The following is a 13,680-nucleotide window of genomic DNA, read 5'->3' on the forward strand; positions in this document are numbered from 1 at the left end:
ATACCTAAAAAAATTATGAAATTGAATGTACTTTACAACTTTGAGTACACCTTTGCGTACTATTATACTATCAGAAGTGGTTCAAACAATAATGTCTACATCGAAGCTGCCTGACAAATGTGTTTCTAGAGGCCACTAGAGGGGGATAGAAACTAGTGGTATTGTACAAACCAGCAGGTGAATCCATGCATCCATCATCTATACCACCTTATTCCTTAACCAGGATCACAGGGATCTGCTGGAGCCTATCCCAGCTCTCTCTGGGTGAAAGGCAGGGGTACACCCTGGACAGGTCACCAGTCCATCACAGGGCCACATAGAGACAAACAACCTCACACACTCACACTCACTCCTATGGGCAATTTAGAGTCACCAATCAACCTGACATACATGTTTTTGGACTGTGGGAGGAAACCAGAGTACCTGGAGAAAACCCACACAAGCACAGGGAGAACATGCAGACTCCACACAGAAAGGCCCCTGATGGGTTTCAAACCAGGAACCTTCTTGTTGTGAGGCAACAGCGCTAACCACTAAGACACTGTGCTGCACAGCAGGTGAATCATTATGTAAATTATTATTAATAAATATAACTTTTAAAAGTCAGTTTAAGCTGTGAAGAAAAAGCTCAGACATATTAACAGTAAGTTCCAACAGTTGGTAACTTGATTTATATATAATATATCAGTCTTTATCACTTTCTTGTGGACACAGTGTGGATTTACAGCACATACAATTTGTAAAGTTAACTAAAAACACTTAGTGTAGCAAAATAAGAACACTTGTGATTTACAAAGTATATAACTTTATATAATTTTCCAGGCAGGAAAATATCAAGGGATTGCTATGGTGGTGACAGGACACTGACTCTGTGTTACCTTAAGAGAATGATTAAATTACTTATTGTAATAAATCAAATTCAGCATGATCAAAGGTAATGTGTGTCACTTATAAAATGTTACTCCCTGTTGTTTGGTTTTGGCATTTTTTATTTTTTTTTTGGTTAGAACATCAGAGCAAAAGTCTGGTGTTTTCTACTGGACACAATGGTCTGACTGGCCCAGGAAATCTGGTGTCCAGTGAACCACAACTCAGAAGCCCTGATGTAGAATCAGCTACACATGCGTGTAACCACTAATGGTTAATCATATTATTACAAATTCAGCCTGAATTGCCACAACTGTTGTGTGTGTGTGTGTGTGTGTGTGTGTTTGTAAAATGTCAGTGTGGAGAGAGAGGTTTGTTTTTACAGTCTTAATACACTTATATTCATGTGTGAAGAACCATCTGTGAAGGTTTGTTTACAGGAACGTTTTATTCATACATGTACAGTGTTATACATACAGCATAAATGACATTTGAATAACAGGCTACTGTGATGATGCAGAGAGGCTGACAGTGAGCTATAGCCGGGAAGAATTATGGCTGAAAACTTCCAGTATTTGAAAATGGTCTACAAAGCAGCACTTTTCTTACACGTAAAGTATTTAAGAGCTACAGTAACAAGCTTCTTCAGTTCCCTCTGATCAAACGACAAATGTCAGAGCTGCTGTTCTCTAAAGTCACACCAGAGGACAGGTTGAGACCATTTAACTCACATCAAGCAGTAAATCAGCAGTTCTTCACATTTCATCCGGCACTGAAGCGTCACAGTAAAGAGTGAAGACATTAACATTATTCTTCTTCATTTCCAAAACATTTAGCCCTGTGGCATTGTAAGCAGCCGAAGAGAAACAGGACAGAATATGGCTTAGTGTTGACTGTCAGTGATTACTGATTAGTAGATAGGTGGGTCTGTCTGCTGCTGAATATTGTTCACACAGGGTGAATTCTCCCATTTCCAAGGTCAGTCCAGACATTAACATCTGACTCAGTTGGCAATTAGTTTAACCATTAACAAGCAGAGAAGTGGACAGAACAATGTGGACAGTGGCTGGTATTTGGTCCAAAGAGAAGAGGAATTTATTTCCAAAGTTCATTGGGACAAAGTGACTGCACTTCTGCTTCTGCTTGTTATCTGAACAGTTTTAGTGCCTGTGAGTTTGAGGTTCAGATTTGATAAAGGCTCCTGAGGACCAGCCTGTTTTGACCTCTCAGGTCTTTACGCTCAGCTGACACTTTCTCCATCATGCAGTTTTTTGGGATATAATAAAACATGTAAAAAATATATATTTGTGTACATCACATTCATCGATCCAGTCACAGCTCACAGCGGTTGTCCACAGTCTTATAGCGGTCCATGATGCTCAGGACATCCTCCAGAATGGATGGGCCCAGGTCCAGGTCTAATCCTACCAGAGAGTCTGACCGGGACACACCGGCTGAGGCTGTGAGACCCGTCGGATGCAAAACAGCGCACGGAGACTCACTGCGTTCACTCCTCAGGTCCTCGTTGCTCAGCCCGGCATCAGAGTCCAGACTGAGGCCCCGGCGAACATCCAGGGGCCCGCAGGTTTCTGACATGGAGTCCTCAGAGGAGACCTCTGAGAAGGAGCCAGAGGAGGGGACCAGCCTGCGGAGGGCGGGCGAGAGGGAGACATCACGACAGGGTTCGGATGCCAGGCGACCCACCACACCGTTCTCACAGAGCGACAGTGTCGGGTGCTGCTGTCTGCGGGTGTCTCCGTTCGCCTGTTTGTGGCCCGTATCTGTCGCCTGCTGGTGCTGGTGGAAGTGGTTCTGCTGGGAAGGCAGGGACGCAGGAGAGGGGTCGTCCAGGTGGAGGCGTGGTGGTTTGGGCGGAGCCTGTTCATGAGCGACGAAGACTGGCATGGAGATGGTGGTCTTCAGCAGGCCAGTGGAGGAGTGCTGGTAGTGGTAACCATTGAAGGCGTAGTTGTGTGAGTCCTGTGTCACGGTGAAACCCTCATCCACACCTCCCTCCACGCTGTGCGAGCGGCCGTGACCGTTCTGGGTCCGACTCAGGGAGGGCAGCATGTCCATCTTACCCTGGAGAAATCCCACATCTCCAAACATGTCACCCTCCCCCTCAGGCCCCACATGGGCGCTGTGCCGCACGTCGCCCAGCGGGGGACTGATCATGTCCCCTGAGAGGACGTCACGGAGCTTCAGCTTCTTTCCCTTCTTGGGAGTTGTAGTTTTTAAGTAGATGGGTGTTTTTGCTGGCATTTTGCTCTGCAGAACAATTCAGCCAGTACAGGGGAAACTGTGAGCTCCTCAGTCCACTCTGCAGGGCTGACGGTTTCTCAGGCTGATCAGAACCAGCAGAAGTTTAACTAAAGGCAAATGTGATGTCAACAGCTCACGGAGCAAACCCACTTGATAAGCAGCTCGTCAGGCTCTTTCCACTCCCAGCTGAGTTATCCAGGCTGTGTTGCTTCTCCAAGTGAATTCCCTCGTATTTAGGTTTGTCAGGGTGTTGACAGCCCCACACTAACATGTGACTCAGGGGAAGACCAGGAACGCCTTGACCTCAGATCAGCTCCTTCTGCCTTTGGTTCATATACAGAAAACCCTATCCAAGCAAATGCTGTGTCCTCTTCTCTTCACACCACAGCCTCTCTGGCCTTTATCCCTCCTCAGACAGAAGGATTAAGGAGTGAGGAAGATGAACTCGGTTGAAACTTCAGGAATGTGACATTAAAACACTGGAGATCTGTGAAGAGAAACGAGAGAGAAACAGGAATCAGACAGTGCTGACGAGCAGGGGAGGCGGTTGGGGAGGAGGCAGGAGCAGGGGGACAGAGGAAAGGAGGTGGGAGGAGATTTACAACCTTTTTAGCGAGCCAGAGGACATGTGATGGAAAACACTTCAGGAATCCCCAGTGTTTGCCAGGGGCATTTCAGGGTCCCCCTGACCCAAACTGTGTGAAACTGCATGTGACTTAACAACAAGTCACCAGTGAATCAGTCCAGAAACCCTGTCACACATTCCCCAAAGAGCCCTCAGCTCAACACAATTTACTGCACAGACATGTCTGCTGTTGAAACCCTGTGGCCTCATCTTGTGTGGTGTCCTGTTATTAGTCAAAAACCCTAAAGTCTGTTTCCTGACACAAACCCTGTGAGTTATGGGACAACACACAGGTCACACCCGAGAGACCTGTGACCTTGTGATCCCACTAAACACTTCTTTGGTATTTAACTCTTCAAACATGAAGCCCAGAAGCTGTTTTATGTTCAGGCTACAGGGTTTTTAAGATGATGGTCTGTGCTTTGACAAAAAAACAAAAAAACCTTTCAGATCTTGTGTCTGATGCTGAGTAGACGTATCTATGCTCATCATTAACAAATAAGACAAACAGCTTTGCACTGATAAAAATCTGTAATAATGATGTTTATGTTGTGACCACCTGGAGCCCTGTTAGTATGAATGACTGATCATTTTGTGCCTTTCCTGTGAAACTAAAGACGTCTGTCCAAGGCTGACCCAATGTAAACTGGTCTCATTTCAAAGGTGACACTGGAAAGTTTTTTCCACGACAGTCAGAATCACATTAGGTGCTATTGGCTAATGTTTCCATGCCTGGAGCTCTTCAGTACTTTAAGTGGATTCTCTGGACGTGAAGCAAAAACCATGTTAATCTTTGACTGAACAGAACATTTTAAAACAACAGTGTGCTGCAGCCTAAACCTCAAATGTCCAAAGGGTTTCCCTTTTTATTCTGCAGTTGAAACAATTTCAACAAAACATTCTCGTCTCCATCACATGGTCCTGATGGCATCTGGAGACGTCATGTGAATGTTCACACAGAGCTCACAGTTATCGGTGATAAATGCGTGTTAGAACACAAATAACACTATCAGAGTTAAGCACAGTGGTTGTGGCTTGAGATTAAAAAAGGAGAACTGAACCTAAATGAAACCTGGTTTTCACTGTGCACTCCTTAAAATATAATGAAATAATTACTTCTTACTAATATCATCATTGCCATATATGGATTTACTGTTGTTTTGCTCTTGGGACAAACTCTCATCAGCTGGAGTTTGTTTTGCAATTTCCTCTGAGGAGTCGACCCAAAGCAACACTTGAGTTTTGCTTGAGTCTGTTCCTGGTGCAGAGCCCCCCACAGTTTCACGTGGAGCCCCTGACTGACCTGAGCACCCCAGGGACACACTTTCATCACCGCCTGTCACGTTTTCCCTCCTGTAAATTTGACTAAAAATAAAATACTGTGAAACTAAATTACATCTCAGCAAAGAGATATTATAACATCACGTGTCAATTAAAAACGCAGCTACATGGCTGATTTGTCCTTATTCTCATTTCTTCAATGTGAAACACGTGATTTTGTCCAAACACATCTATCACCACAGATGCTGAAGCAGTGGTTCCCTTCATCTCACTGTAGGAACCGACAACTAACTAATAGAAGCCACAAGGAGTCCGAAAATAAGACATGAAGTTGCCAGGCTTCATTCTGACACAGAAAAACAGTCAAATGTAAAAGTAGGCAGCACAAAGAAGTGGAACAAATGAATCACAGCTGAGTTCACAAACATCACATGTAAAGAAGGGAGGACGTGCACCACTGGATTCATTTAAGCCCCATTTAAGCTCCATTAAAGCAAAAACAACCAGACTGTGAAACAACACCAGTGTGAATACTCATGAATATAAATGTAAAAACGAACCAGCCAGGACTGGTCCAGTCAAGTGGAGACAGTTCTGCTGAAACAATGAAGAGTCAGTTTCTGTTGTCATTCTGACGAATTAGTATATTCAAGACAGAGGACAGGTGGGATCCAGGTGACCTGCCCTTCAGCTGTTCCTGTAGTAAAGGCTTCCTGAAGCCTCTGTAAATCCAACCAGCCACATACGTTCCACCTTGTTCCTACCCCTGAACCCCTGAGGACACACTCTCCCAGTCAAACGTTTGGGGTCACCTCAGTTTTCCAGTTGTTATAAAAATGTCTCAATGTCATCCAGCAGCCTCACACCCTGTGACTGAATCTAATATTGTTGGGACAGACAACACTGTTGTTCCCATCAACGTGTTGCAAGTGTCTGCTTTCTGGAGACTGTGCTGCTGTTCCATCATTTGAAGCTGAGCATCTTGTTCTTTCTTTCCACAGCCTCATTATCCTGACTCCCTTTGTTCATTGACTAATAATGGACCAAATAATGGACCCCAGTCTTTTCCAACACTGCCTTTATATACACACACAGTTTGTTGGGACACCAGGAGGAAACTGTTTGCATCCAATTCCAAGACTTCATTTCCTTCTACTGCTGCAGAAAAGATGGAAGGAAGCCATCACTGCATCTCTGACACTTGACTTCACTTTCTGCCTTTCCCTCAGACACTTCACCACTTTGCTTTGGACCAGTTCAGCTTCAGAACAGGACTGGAGTTATTTAGGTGTTGGGGTGGACAAACTGAGGGTGTATTTTAAAAGAACTGTAGATGCACAGTTCAGTCGTCTTATAGGAAATGCCAGTGTGTTATAAGGCAGGTCAATGGCAGGTAAAGGTGAAGTAATACAAAATCTAATAATGTTTGAGTTTGTTTGTGTTAAAGTCCAACCATCACATTTCTCAGACCTATTCAGACACCTGATCTGGACTATAATCTCTACAGCCCCGTCCCTAACTTTAACCCAAACCAAGTCTGAACCCACAAACCGCCCAGCCGAACAAAACGTCCTCATTTTCCAGATTCCCACAGATCACCCCTCAGCCTATAGTTTGGATACTGAGTTACTATTGATGAAATGGTTTCCTTCCTCCGCGCATCATCTTTTCCTGGAATCTCGAAACTGGGACACTGCTGATGATGCAATCAGCCGCACGGAGGCGGCTCTGACATCTGTTTCTGCTCTCAGGCTCCGTTTAAACGGGGCGGACAGTGACCCACCCTGAGCCCAGCCATCTTCTGGGACAAACACGCCCTGAAAGCACGACGCGCACCAACGCTTTCATCGTTCACAGTGTCTTGAACCATGCGTAATTGCGCACTGCAAGCGTCTGTTGACAAAAAGGCATTTATCTTGTGTGCTAATCTGATTGTTTTCTTATCATTCACCTAAAGCTGATTTGGTCTGTCATGTGTCCGATATGGCTGTTTGCCCCCGGTGAGGTTTCACTGTTTCTTTTTAACCAGCCTCGCCCAGACTCAACACTGTCAACCATCAGTAAACCATGAATAGGTTGATATATGTTTACTCAGCTGAGGCAGTGATCCATTTCTTAAAGGGTGTTGAAAATGTTGTTTCACTACATTAAATTGAGAACAGACTTCGCTGGCGTCATGACTTCCAGAAGGAGACACACTAATCAGAAACAAAACAAAACTGATGAGCGCTGCTGAAGACTGGAAAGAAAGTTCAAGGCTAGAGCCAAACTACAGGAGTTAACTTCCTCTCCCTCCTCCCGGCGCTTATATAACTCCAGCCCCTGAGCTCAGCGCTGCCCTCCTGCTGACTTTCCTCTCTCTTCTCGATCGGTACCAGTAGAACAAGTGCAGGCTGGCTCTCTCCAGTCTAATCCACGCACGGTCACAGGTCCAGCACAGCTATTTTCAGTTAGGCTCATACAAATAAATGCTGCTGCTGCTGCTGCTGCTGGTGGTGACTCTGATCCCCTGACAATCCTGTTTTAACACCGACATCTTCTGCATTTTAGAACAAACCAAACTCACTTATTGTTTCTACACTTTGCGGTGTGTGCACTCAGTGTGCAGACATGAGCATTTCCATTGTATCGGACATGTTGAGACCTCCTGGCTCCGTTTATTCCAGCACAGGTAGATCTGCAACAACCAGTCTGACTCACTGCAGGCGTTTTGTGCGATTGTGTAATATTTCCCCATCACTGCTTCGCCCTCCCTATTTGGGGAATTTCGCACAGGAACAGTCAGGGCGCACCACAACTCACTGCTTCTGTAAGACTTAATCTGCTTAGAAATGAGATCATTTCAGATGGAAAATCTCAGGCTGTCTGGTGTAGACAGCCTGAGATTTTCCATCTGAACCTAAACTCCTCTGAGAGCAGGAGATGCCTCTAGGCTGTCACAGAAAACATCACGTCCATGTCACTTCGCAGTTGATGAAACCCGAGCTGGTAATAGCTACAGTCTAAAAGCAGAGTTAAGTCTCCTTAGAGAGGAGAGGAAAACCTGTAGAGTCGGGTTTTTCTCTCCTCTCTATTTCTGTGTGCGCACGTCAAAACCAAAGTGTCGGTGTGGGAGCGTTTCTGCTGGTAAACAAAAAATCACTCGTCTCTTTTTCCGCTTTTTGTTATTGACTGAATAAAAAACAACAGGTTTATTCAACAGGTAGGCGGCGGCCACCGACCTCCCACTCAACACATTTAAATCCACTAAATAAAAAGATTTTATAGGTGATATTTACCCGCAGGAGGAAGCGTCGCTGCGTCTTCCTCATGGAAATAAAATCAGAGAGTCCTGCGGTCCACCACTGCAGACCTCGGCTGGAGGATTAGTCCGCGTCTGGAGCGCTCTGGACGGAGGAAAGTAAGGAGGGGATCGGCTTCTCATCCAAGGAGAAACCAGCTGCACTGAGCACAACCCACATCCGGTGAGGAATTTCAAAGTAAGATGCTCTCCCCTGAACACGCGCTGTGACGATTTGTGACTTGTGACCCAGAATCCACCCATGCACCTTTTAAATGCCTATAAAATGGACTTTAGTTTGGAAAAAAGAGCATCTTAGTACAACCACCCAGTCTACGGAAACTTAACTAATCTCTCTAATGTTTGTCATGTCACAATCTGTTGATTTTGAGGGACTCAAAGAAGCTTGAAAACAATAACACCTCCTTTTTACCACTTTTATTACTTTTAAGTACTATCAACCAATAAAACCGCAAAGTATTATTTTACAAACGAGATGTGCGTGGTTTTATTTTTAAAGAAACATTCGTAGCTTCCGGAAGAACCAGGCTAAAAACCGTCCTAAACGTGCCATTAAAACAACCTGGGCTAATTAAACCAGCAGACCTGCTCTGGATTTGGATCAAACTGAAAAACAAAGTGCTGATGAACCTCAGCAGCTCCTTTGGTCAACAGGTGTGAAACCATAAAGGGTTTAAAGGTCAAAATGTGAGATATTATATCATCTGTGATATTATCTTGTTATATAATATGTACATATGTCATGTTTCAGCCTAGAGCTGATCTTAGTCCCATGTCTCCTCAGAGCAGAGCTTGTTTCTCCACAGTTAAATCACTGTCATTATTGTCTCTGTGAGGTGAGTGAATCTGATAAGTCCTGGTTTCTCTGCACTTCATGCTGCTCAGTCTTCCTGCTGAACTCTCGCTGACAGACGGTGTGGAGGTGATGAAGGCTCTGTTCTTTAACTTGATTAGAAACCACAGGCCTCCTGGTTCTCAGCCCAGCAGCCAAACAATGCAGGCTCATGTAAAAACCTGCAGCAGGCACAGGTCGCTCACCGCACTTTGCTTATCGTTCACACACACACACACACAACTCTTTGTTCACAAATCTGGACTTTACATCAGTCGCTGACTGGAAGGTTTGGCAGTGGTACAAGAAAATAATTTAATGAATCTTTATTTGTCAGTCTAAGGAAAATACAGTGTTAGCAAATATACCACAATATGCTGTGAGGACACTCACTGTATGTTTGCTCAAGTACTGTACTTCAGTACTAGTCTGCTGTATTTTCACTTTACTTCAGTATTTCCATTGTGTGCTGGGACTTCACTACATGTCAGAGCCAAAGCCTGTACTTTTTCCTGTACTACATTTATCTGAGAACTTTAGTTCTTTCTTTTAGTACTTCAAATTAGAAGTATATAAGGTAGCTAACATCAGCTACCCAGGGGTATATAAAGTACTTCAAATTAGAAGTAGCCATTAAAAGGTAGTTAACATCAGCTACTGTACAGTATATAACGTACTTCAAATTAGAAGTATATAAGGTAGTTAACATCAGCTACCCAGCGGTATATAAAGTACTTCAAATTAGAAGTATATAAGGTAGTTAACGTCAGCTACTGTACAGTATATAAAGTACTTCAAATTAGAAGTATATAAGGTAATTAACGTCAGCTACCCAGCGGTATATAAAGTACTTCAAATTAGAAGTATATAAGGTAGTTAACGTTAGCTACTGTACAGTATATAAAGTACTTCAAATTAGAAGTATATAAGGTAGTTAACATCAGCTACTGTACAGTATATAAAGTACTTCAAATTAGAAGTATATAAGGTAGTTAACGTCAGCTACCCAGCGGTATATAAAGTACTTCAAATTAGAAGTATATAAGGTAGTTAACATCAGCTACCCAGCAGTATATAAAGTACTTCAAATTAGAAGTATATAAGGTAGTTAACATCAGCTACCCAGCAGTATATAAAGTACTTCAAATTAGAAGTATATAAGGTAGTTAACATCAGCTACCCAGCAGTATATAAAGTACTTCAAATTAGAAGTATATAAGATAGTTAACATCAGCTACTGTACAGTATATAAAGTACTTCAAATTAGAAGTATATAAGGTAGTTAACATCAGCTACCCAGCGGTATATAAAGTACTTCAAATTAGAAGTATATAAGGTAGTTAACATCAGCTACCCAGCGGTATATAAAGTACTTCAAATTAGAAGTATATAAGGTAGTTAACATCAGCTACCCAGCAGTATATAAAGTACTTCAAATTAGAAGTATATAAGGTAGTTAACATCAGCTACTGTACAGTATATAAAGTACTTCAAATTAGAAGTATATAAGGTAGTTAACATCAGCTACTGTACAGTATATAAAGTACTTCAAATTAGAAGTATATAAGGTAGTTAACATCAGCTACTGTACAGTATATAAAGTACTTCAAATTAGAAGTATATAAGGTAGTTAACATCAGCTCCACCTTTATCAGCTCCAGCATTAAAGTGATTACCACAAGTAAAACACTGAATGCAGGACTTTTAGTGTGGTATTTCTACTTTTACTGAAGTAGAATATGAATACTTCTCCCATCAACGGTTGCTTTGTTACAAACACTGTAGTTCAGTTTTTGAGCTTCAAATATCTTGTTTGTGTATCGTGATGTTTCGGTCCAAAGCTTCAGCAGTATCTGAGTTGATTAAATACAGTATTTACTTTGTCTTCTCTGCAGAGCCCTCCGGTCCCTGCATAATAAAGCGTAATTCACATCTCCACTGCTGGCTCAGTCCAGACCAGGAGCTGGGAGGCACACTGTGGTGGCCCCAGGTCTGGCTCTGAGCATAATTATGGCGAAGTAATGAGGATTTAACAAATGAAGGGAATGCAGACGTTTACTCTTCATAGGTCAAACTGCAGACACATCTTGTTTACAGCTCCTGCAAGGCTCATTAAAACCATCCCCCTGTGCTTTGTGATCGTCTGCAAAGACACAGGCGTCTTTTCTGCTGAAGCAGCTTCATGCAATAAAACTGCACACGAGCAGAATGGCCTCCACATGACCCGGGATGTTGTGTTTGGGGTTTGGGTTTCAGAGTAGGGGCTTCTGGTGCAACCACACCGTCTTCCAAGGTGCATGGAGAAGAGCTTAAGAGGTCAAACCTGAAACAACACAGTGTAAGAGAGGAAAACTTCTCTCAGATGGTTTGCTGGTCTCATATTCTTCATACTTTGACCACACTTAAGCATTTCTTCACGTAAGAGCTGAGCCTCCAGTGGAATTTATTAAAACAAGACAAACGCAGTGAGAACACACACTCTTTATCTCTCTGCAAGTGTTTGAAGCTGACTGGAATGTGTAAACGAGATAAGCAGAGAATTACACCAAGTCTCTGGAAGATGCTGTTATATCACAGTGATGTAACCTCACACACACACACACACACCCTCACACACACACACACACACACACACACACACACACACACACACACACACAATAAATGAAGTGCGTATGGGGCAGGTCCACATGAGGATCCATGAGACCACTATCACATCTCTGCATCACTCTGTCTGCAACACACACATACACCAGGGCCCATGGCAAGGCTCCAGCCCCCCAGGTGTCACCTCATGCCAAGACCCCCAGAGAGACTGGTGTTTCTCCAACCCTGACAGACAAAGTGGGGGTGGAGGCTTCAGAGTGTGTTCTCTCAGACAGAGTTTACCCCCAAGCAAGAACTGATGGCACTGAGGTCTGTTAAAGAGACTGAGGAGACTGTTGACAGAGAGGAGGTGTAGGAGGAACAGAATTACAGGAAGTAGGAAAAAACATTATCTCTGCCCCATATTGGTCCTTTAAGCCGACACTGGCGAACAGGACTACAGCCAGAGCCAATGTGCGCTCTTTCATTGTGAGGTATTATGCAACAGGCTCCTTCAGCCAGGAATTAATCCGTCCCCATGAGACGGACAGTCTCATAGATTTCACAATAAAAGAGTCCAGATTTAGCAAAGTTTTTGCTGTTGAGTCGTTTCTTTCCCAGAAAATGTAATTACTTTAAAAACTTAGTTTGAAACTTAATAACCCCCTTGAACTTCCTCTCACGTAGCTTCATTCTGCTCCCTGTATGACCGTGACAAAATCACACACATTGCATGTCAATGAAAATATACTGGACCTTAAGAGGTCATTTTATCACTTTAACCCTTTAACATTCAGATCAACCATTTGGTACAGCACGTTCTTGTTGAGAAAATTTGTTGAACACAGGACCCATACAAACAAAATGTGGGGTCTAAAAAAATAAATAAAGAAAAACTGTGATTATTTATTGTTTTTACTGATTGTTGTTGTTATTGCCCTATGGAGATAAAAAAAAAAACATTGTTTTTCTTAGTGGGGATGTTAAAACATTATCATTAGTCTGTTAGTTGAGAAATAGATTTATGTTCATAGCTCTTCACTACAGGGAGACATAACGAAAGCTCTTTGAGTTTAAACAGGATTTCAGTGAAGACCACACAGATGGGTCTGACAGGACTGATGAGGTTAAAGAATTTTGGGTTGTTGAAGAATTTGTTATTAAGGTTATTATTGAGTATTAAGAAACATGCATTACAGTTGAAACTGGGATGATAACAATATGTTGGAGTGTCTGCTAGGCCTCATTTCAGGACATTGCCTTTTTCTTATTGTTGTCTTATCACTTGTATGGTTGTTATTTTGCCTAAAGTACTTCAAGTTAAATCCTAAAATCCTAAATTTGATGACATCTGACATGAAACTCACCTTGGTAGTCCTGAGCTACACACCCTCACATCCAGGCCACAGTGGCTTGTGGGGAGCGGGAGGTTAAATTTCCATTCCTATGCAGTGAAAGTGCGACATGCAACTCAGACACAGAGTGACCTCAGGAATTCTGGGAATCTGTGAGTAAATGAGCTTCCATGTGTTTCCATTTAGTTTGCTGTGATTGATGCAAACTGCACAGCCTCAGGGGTGATATGCCGAAGGAAAAGAGAAACAAAGACAAAAAGAAAACGCAGAAAGAGGAACAATAGGGTTAAAAGAAAAGAAAAGGAAAAGAGGAAGAAACCATGTGGTTGTGTTTGCAGCTGGTGTTTGTGGTCAGATATGTAATAACAATCAGTGAGAAAAGGGAAAAGAGACGAGGAACTCTGATCTGAAAGATGATCTCAGCGGCAAGTGTTTTCCAGCTGTGTTAACTGTATCTGAAGACTGAAACCTAAAAGATCCTTCTAGACACTTTTGGCCTACAGTTACACCACTGATGACGCTGAAGATATTGGATCTTAGTTTGTTTAATGATGAGCCAATTATAAAAGCA

General features: G+C 43.0%; 1 protein-coding gene across 1 annotated transcript; it reads right to left on the minus strand.

Annotated features, from left to right (window-relative positions):
* Positions 1-1,194: 1,194 nt before the first annotated feature.
* LOC113125505 (cdc42 effector protein 3) lies at positions 1,195-8,718 on the minus strand. The gene is made up of 2 exons (XM_026299006.2): positions 8,314-8,718; positions 1,195-3,616 (listed from the first exon to the last, which is right to left on the minus strand). The coding sequence occupies exon 2, from the start codon at positions 3,127-3,129 to the stop codon at positions 2,200-2,202; it is 930 nt and encodes a 309-aa protein (XP_026154791.1). The 5' UTR covers positions 3,130-3,616; positions 8,314-8,718; the 3' UTR covers positions 1,195-2,199.
* Positions 8,719-13,680: the final 4,962 nt, after the last annotated feature.

The sequence above is a fragment of the Mastacembelus armatus genome, chromosome 13 (assembly GCF_900324485.2).
Source record: "Mastacembelus armatus chromosome 13, fMasArm1.2, whole genome shotgun sequence".
NCBI lineage: Eukaryota > Metazoa > Chordata > Actinopteri > Synbranchiformes > Mastacembelidae > Mastacembelus > Mastacembelus armatus.

Excerpts from the sequence above, each read along its gene's own strand:
- LOC113125505 (XM_026299006.2), bottom strand. The coding sequence starts at position 3,129 with ATGCCAGCAAAAACACCCATCTACTTAAAAACTACAACTCCCAAGAAG.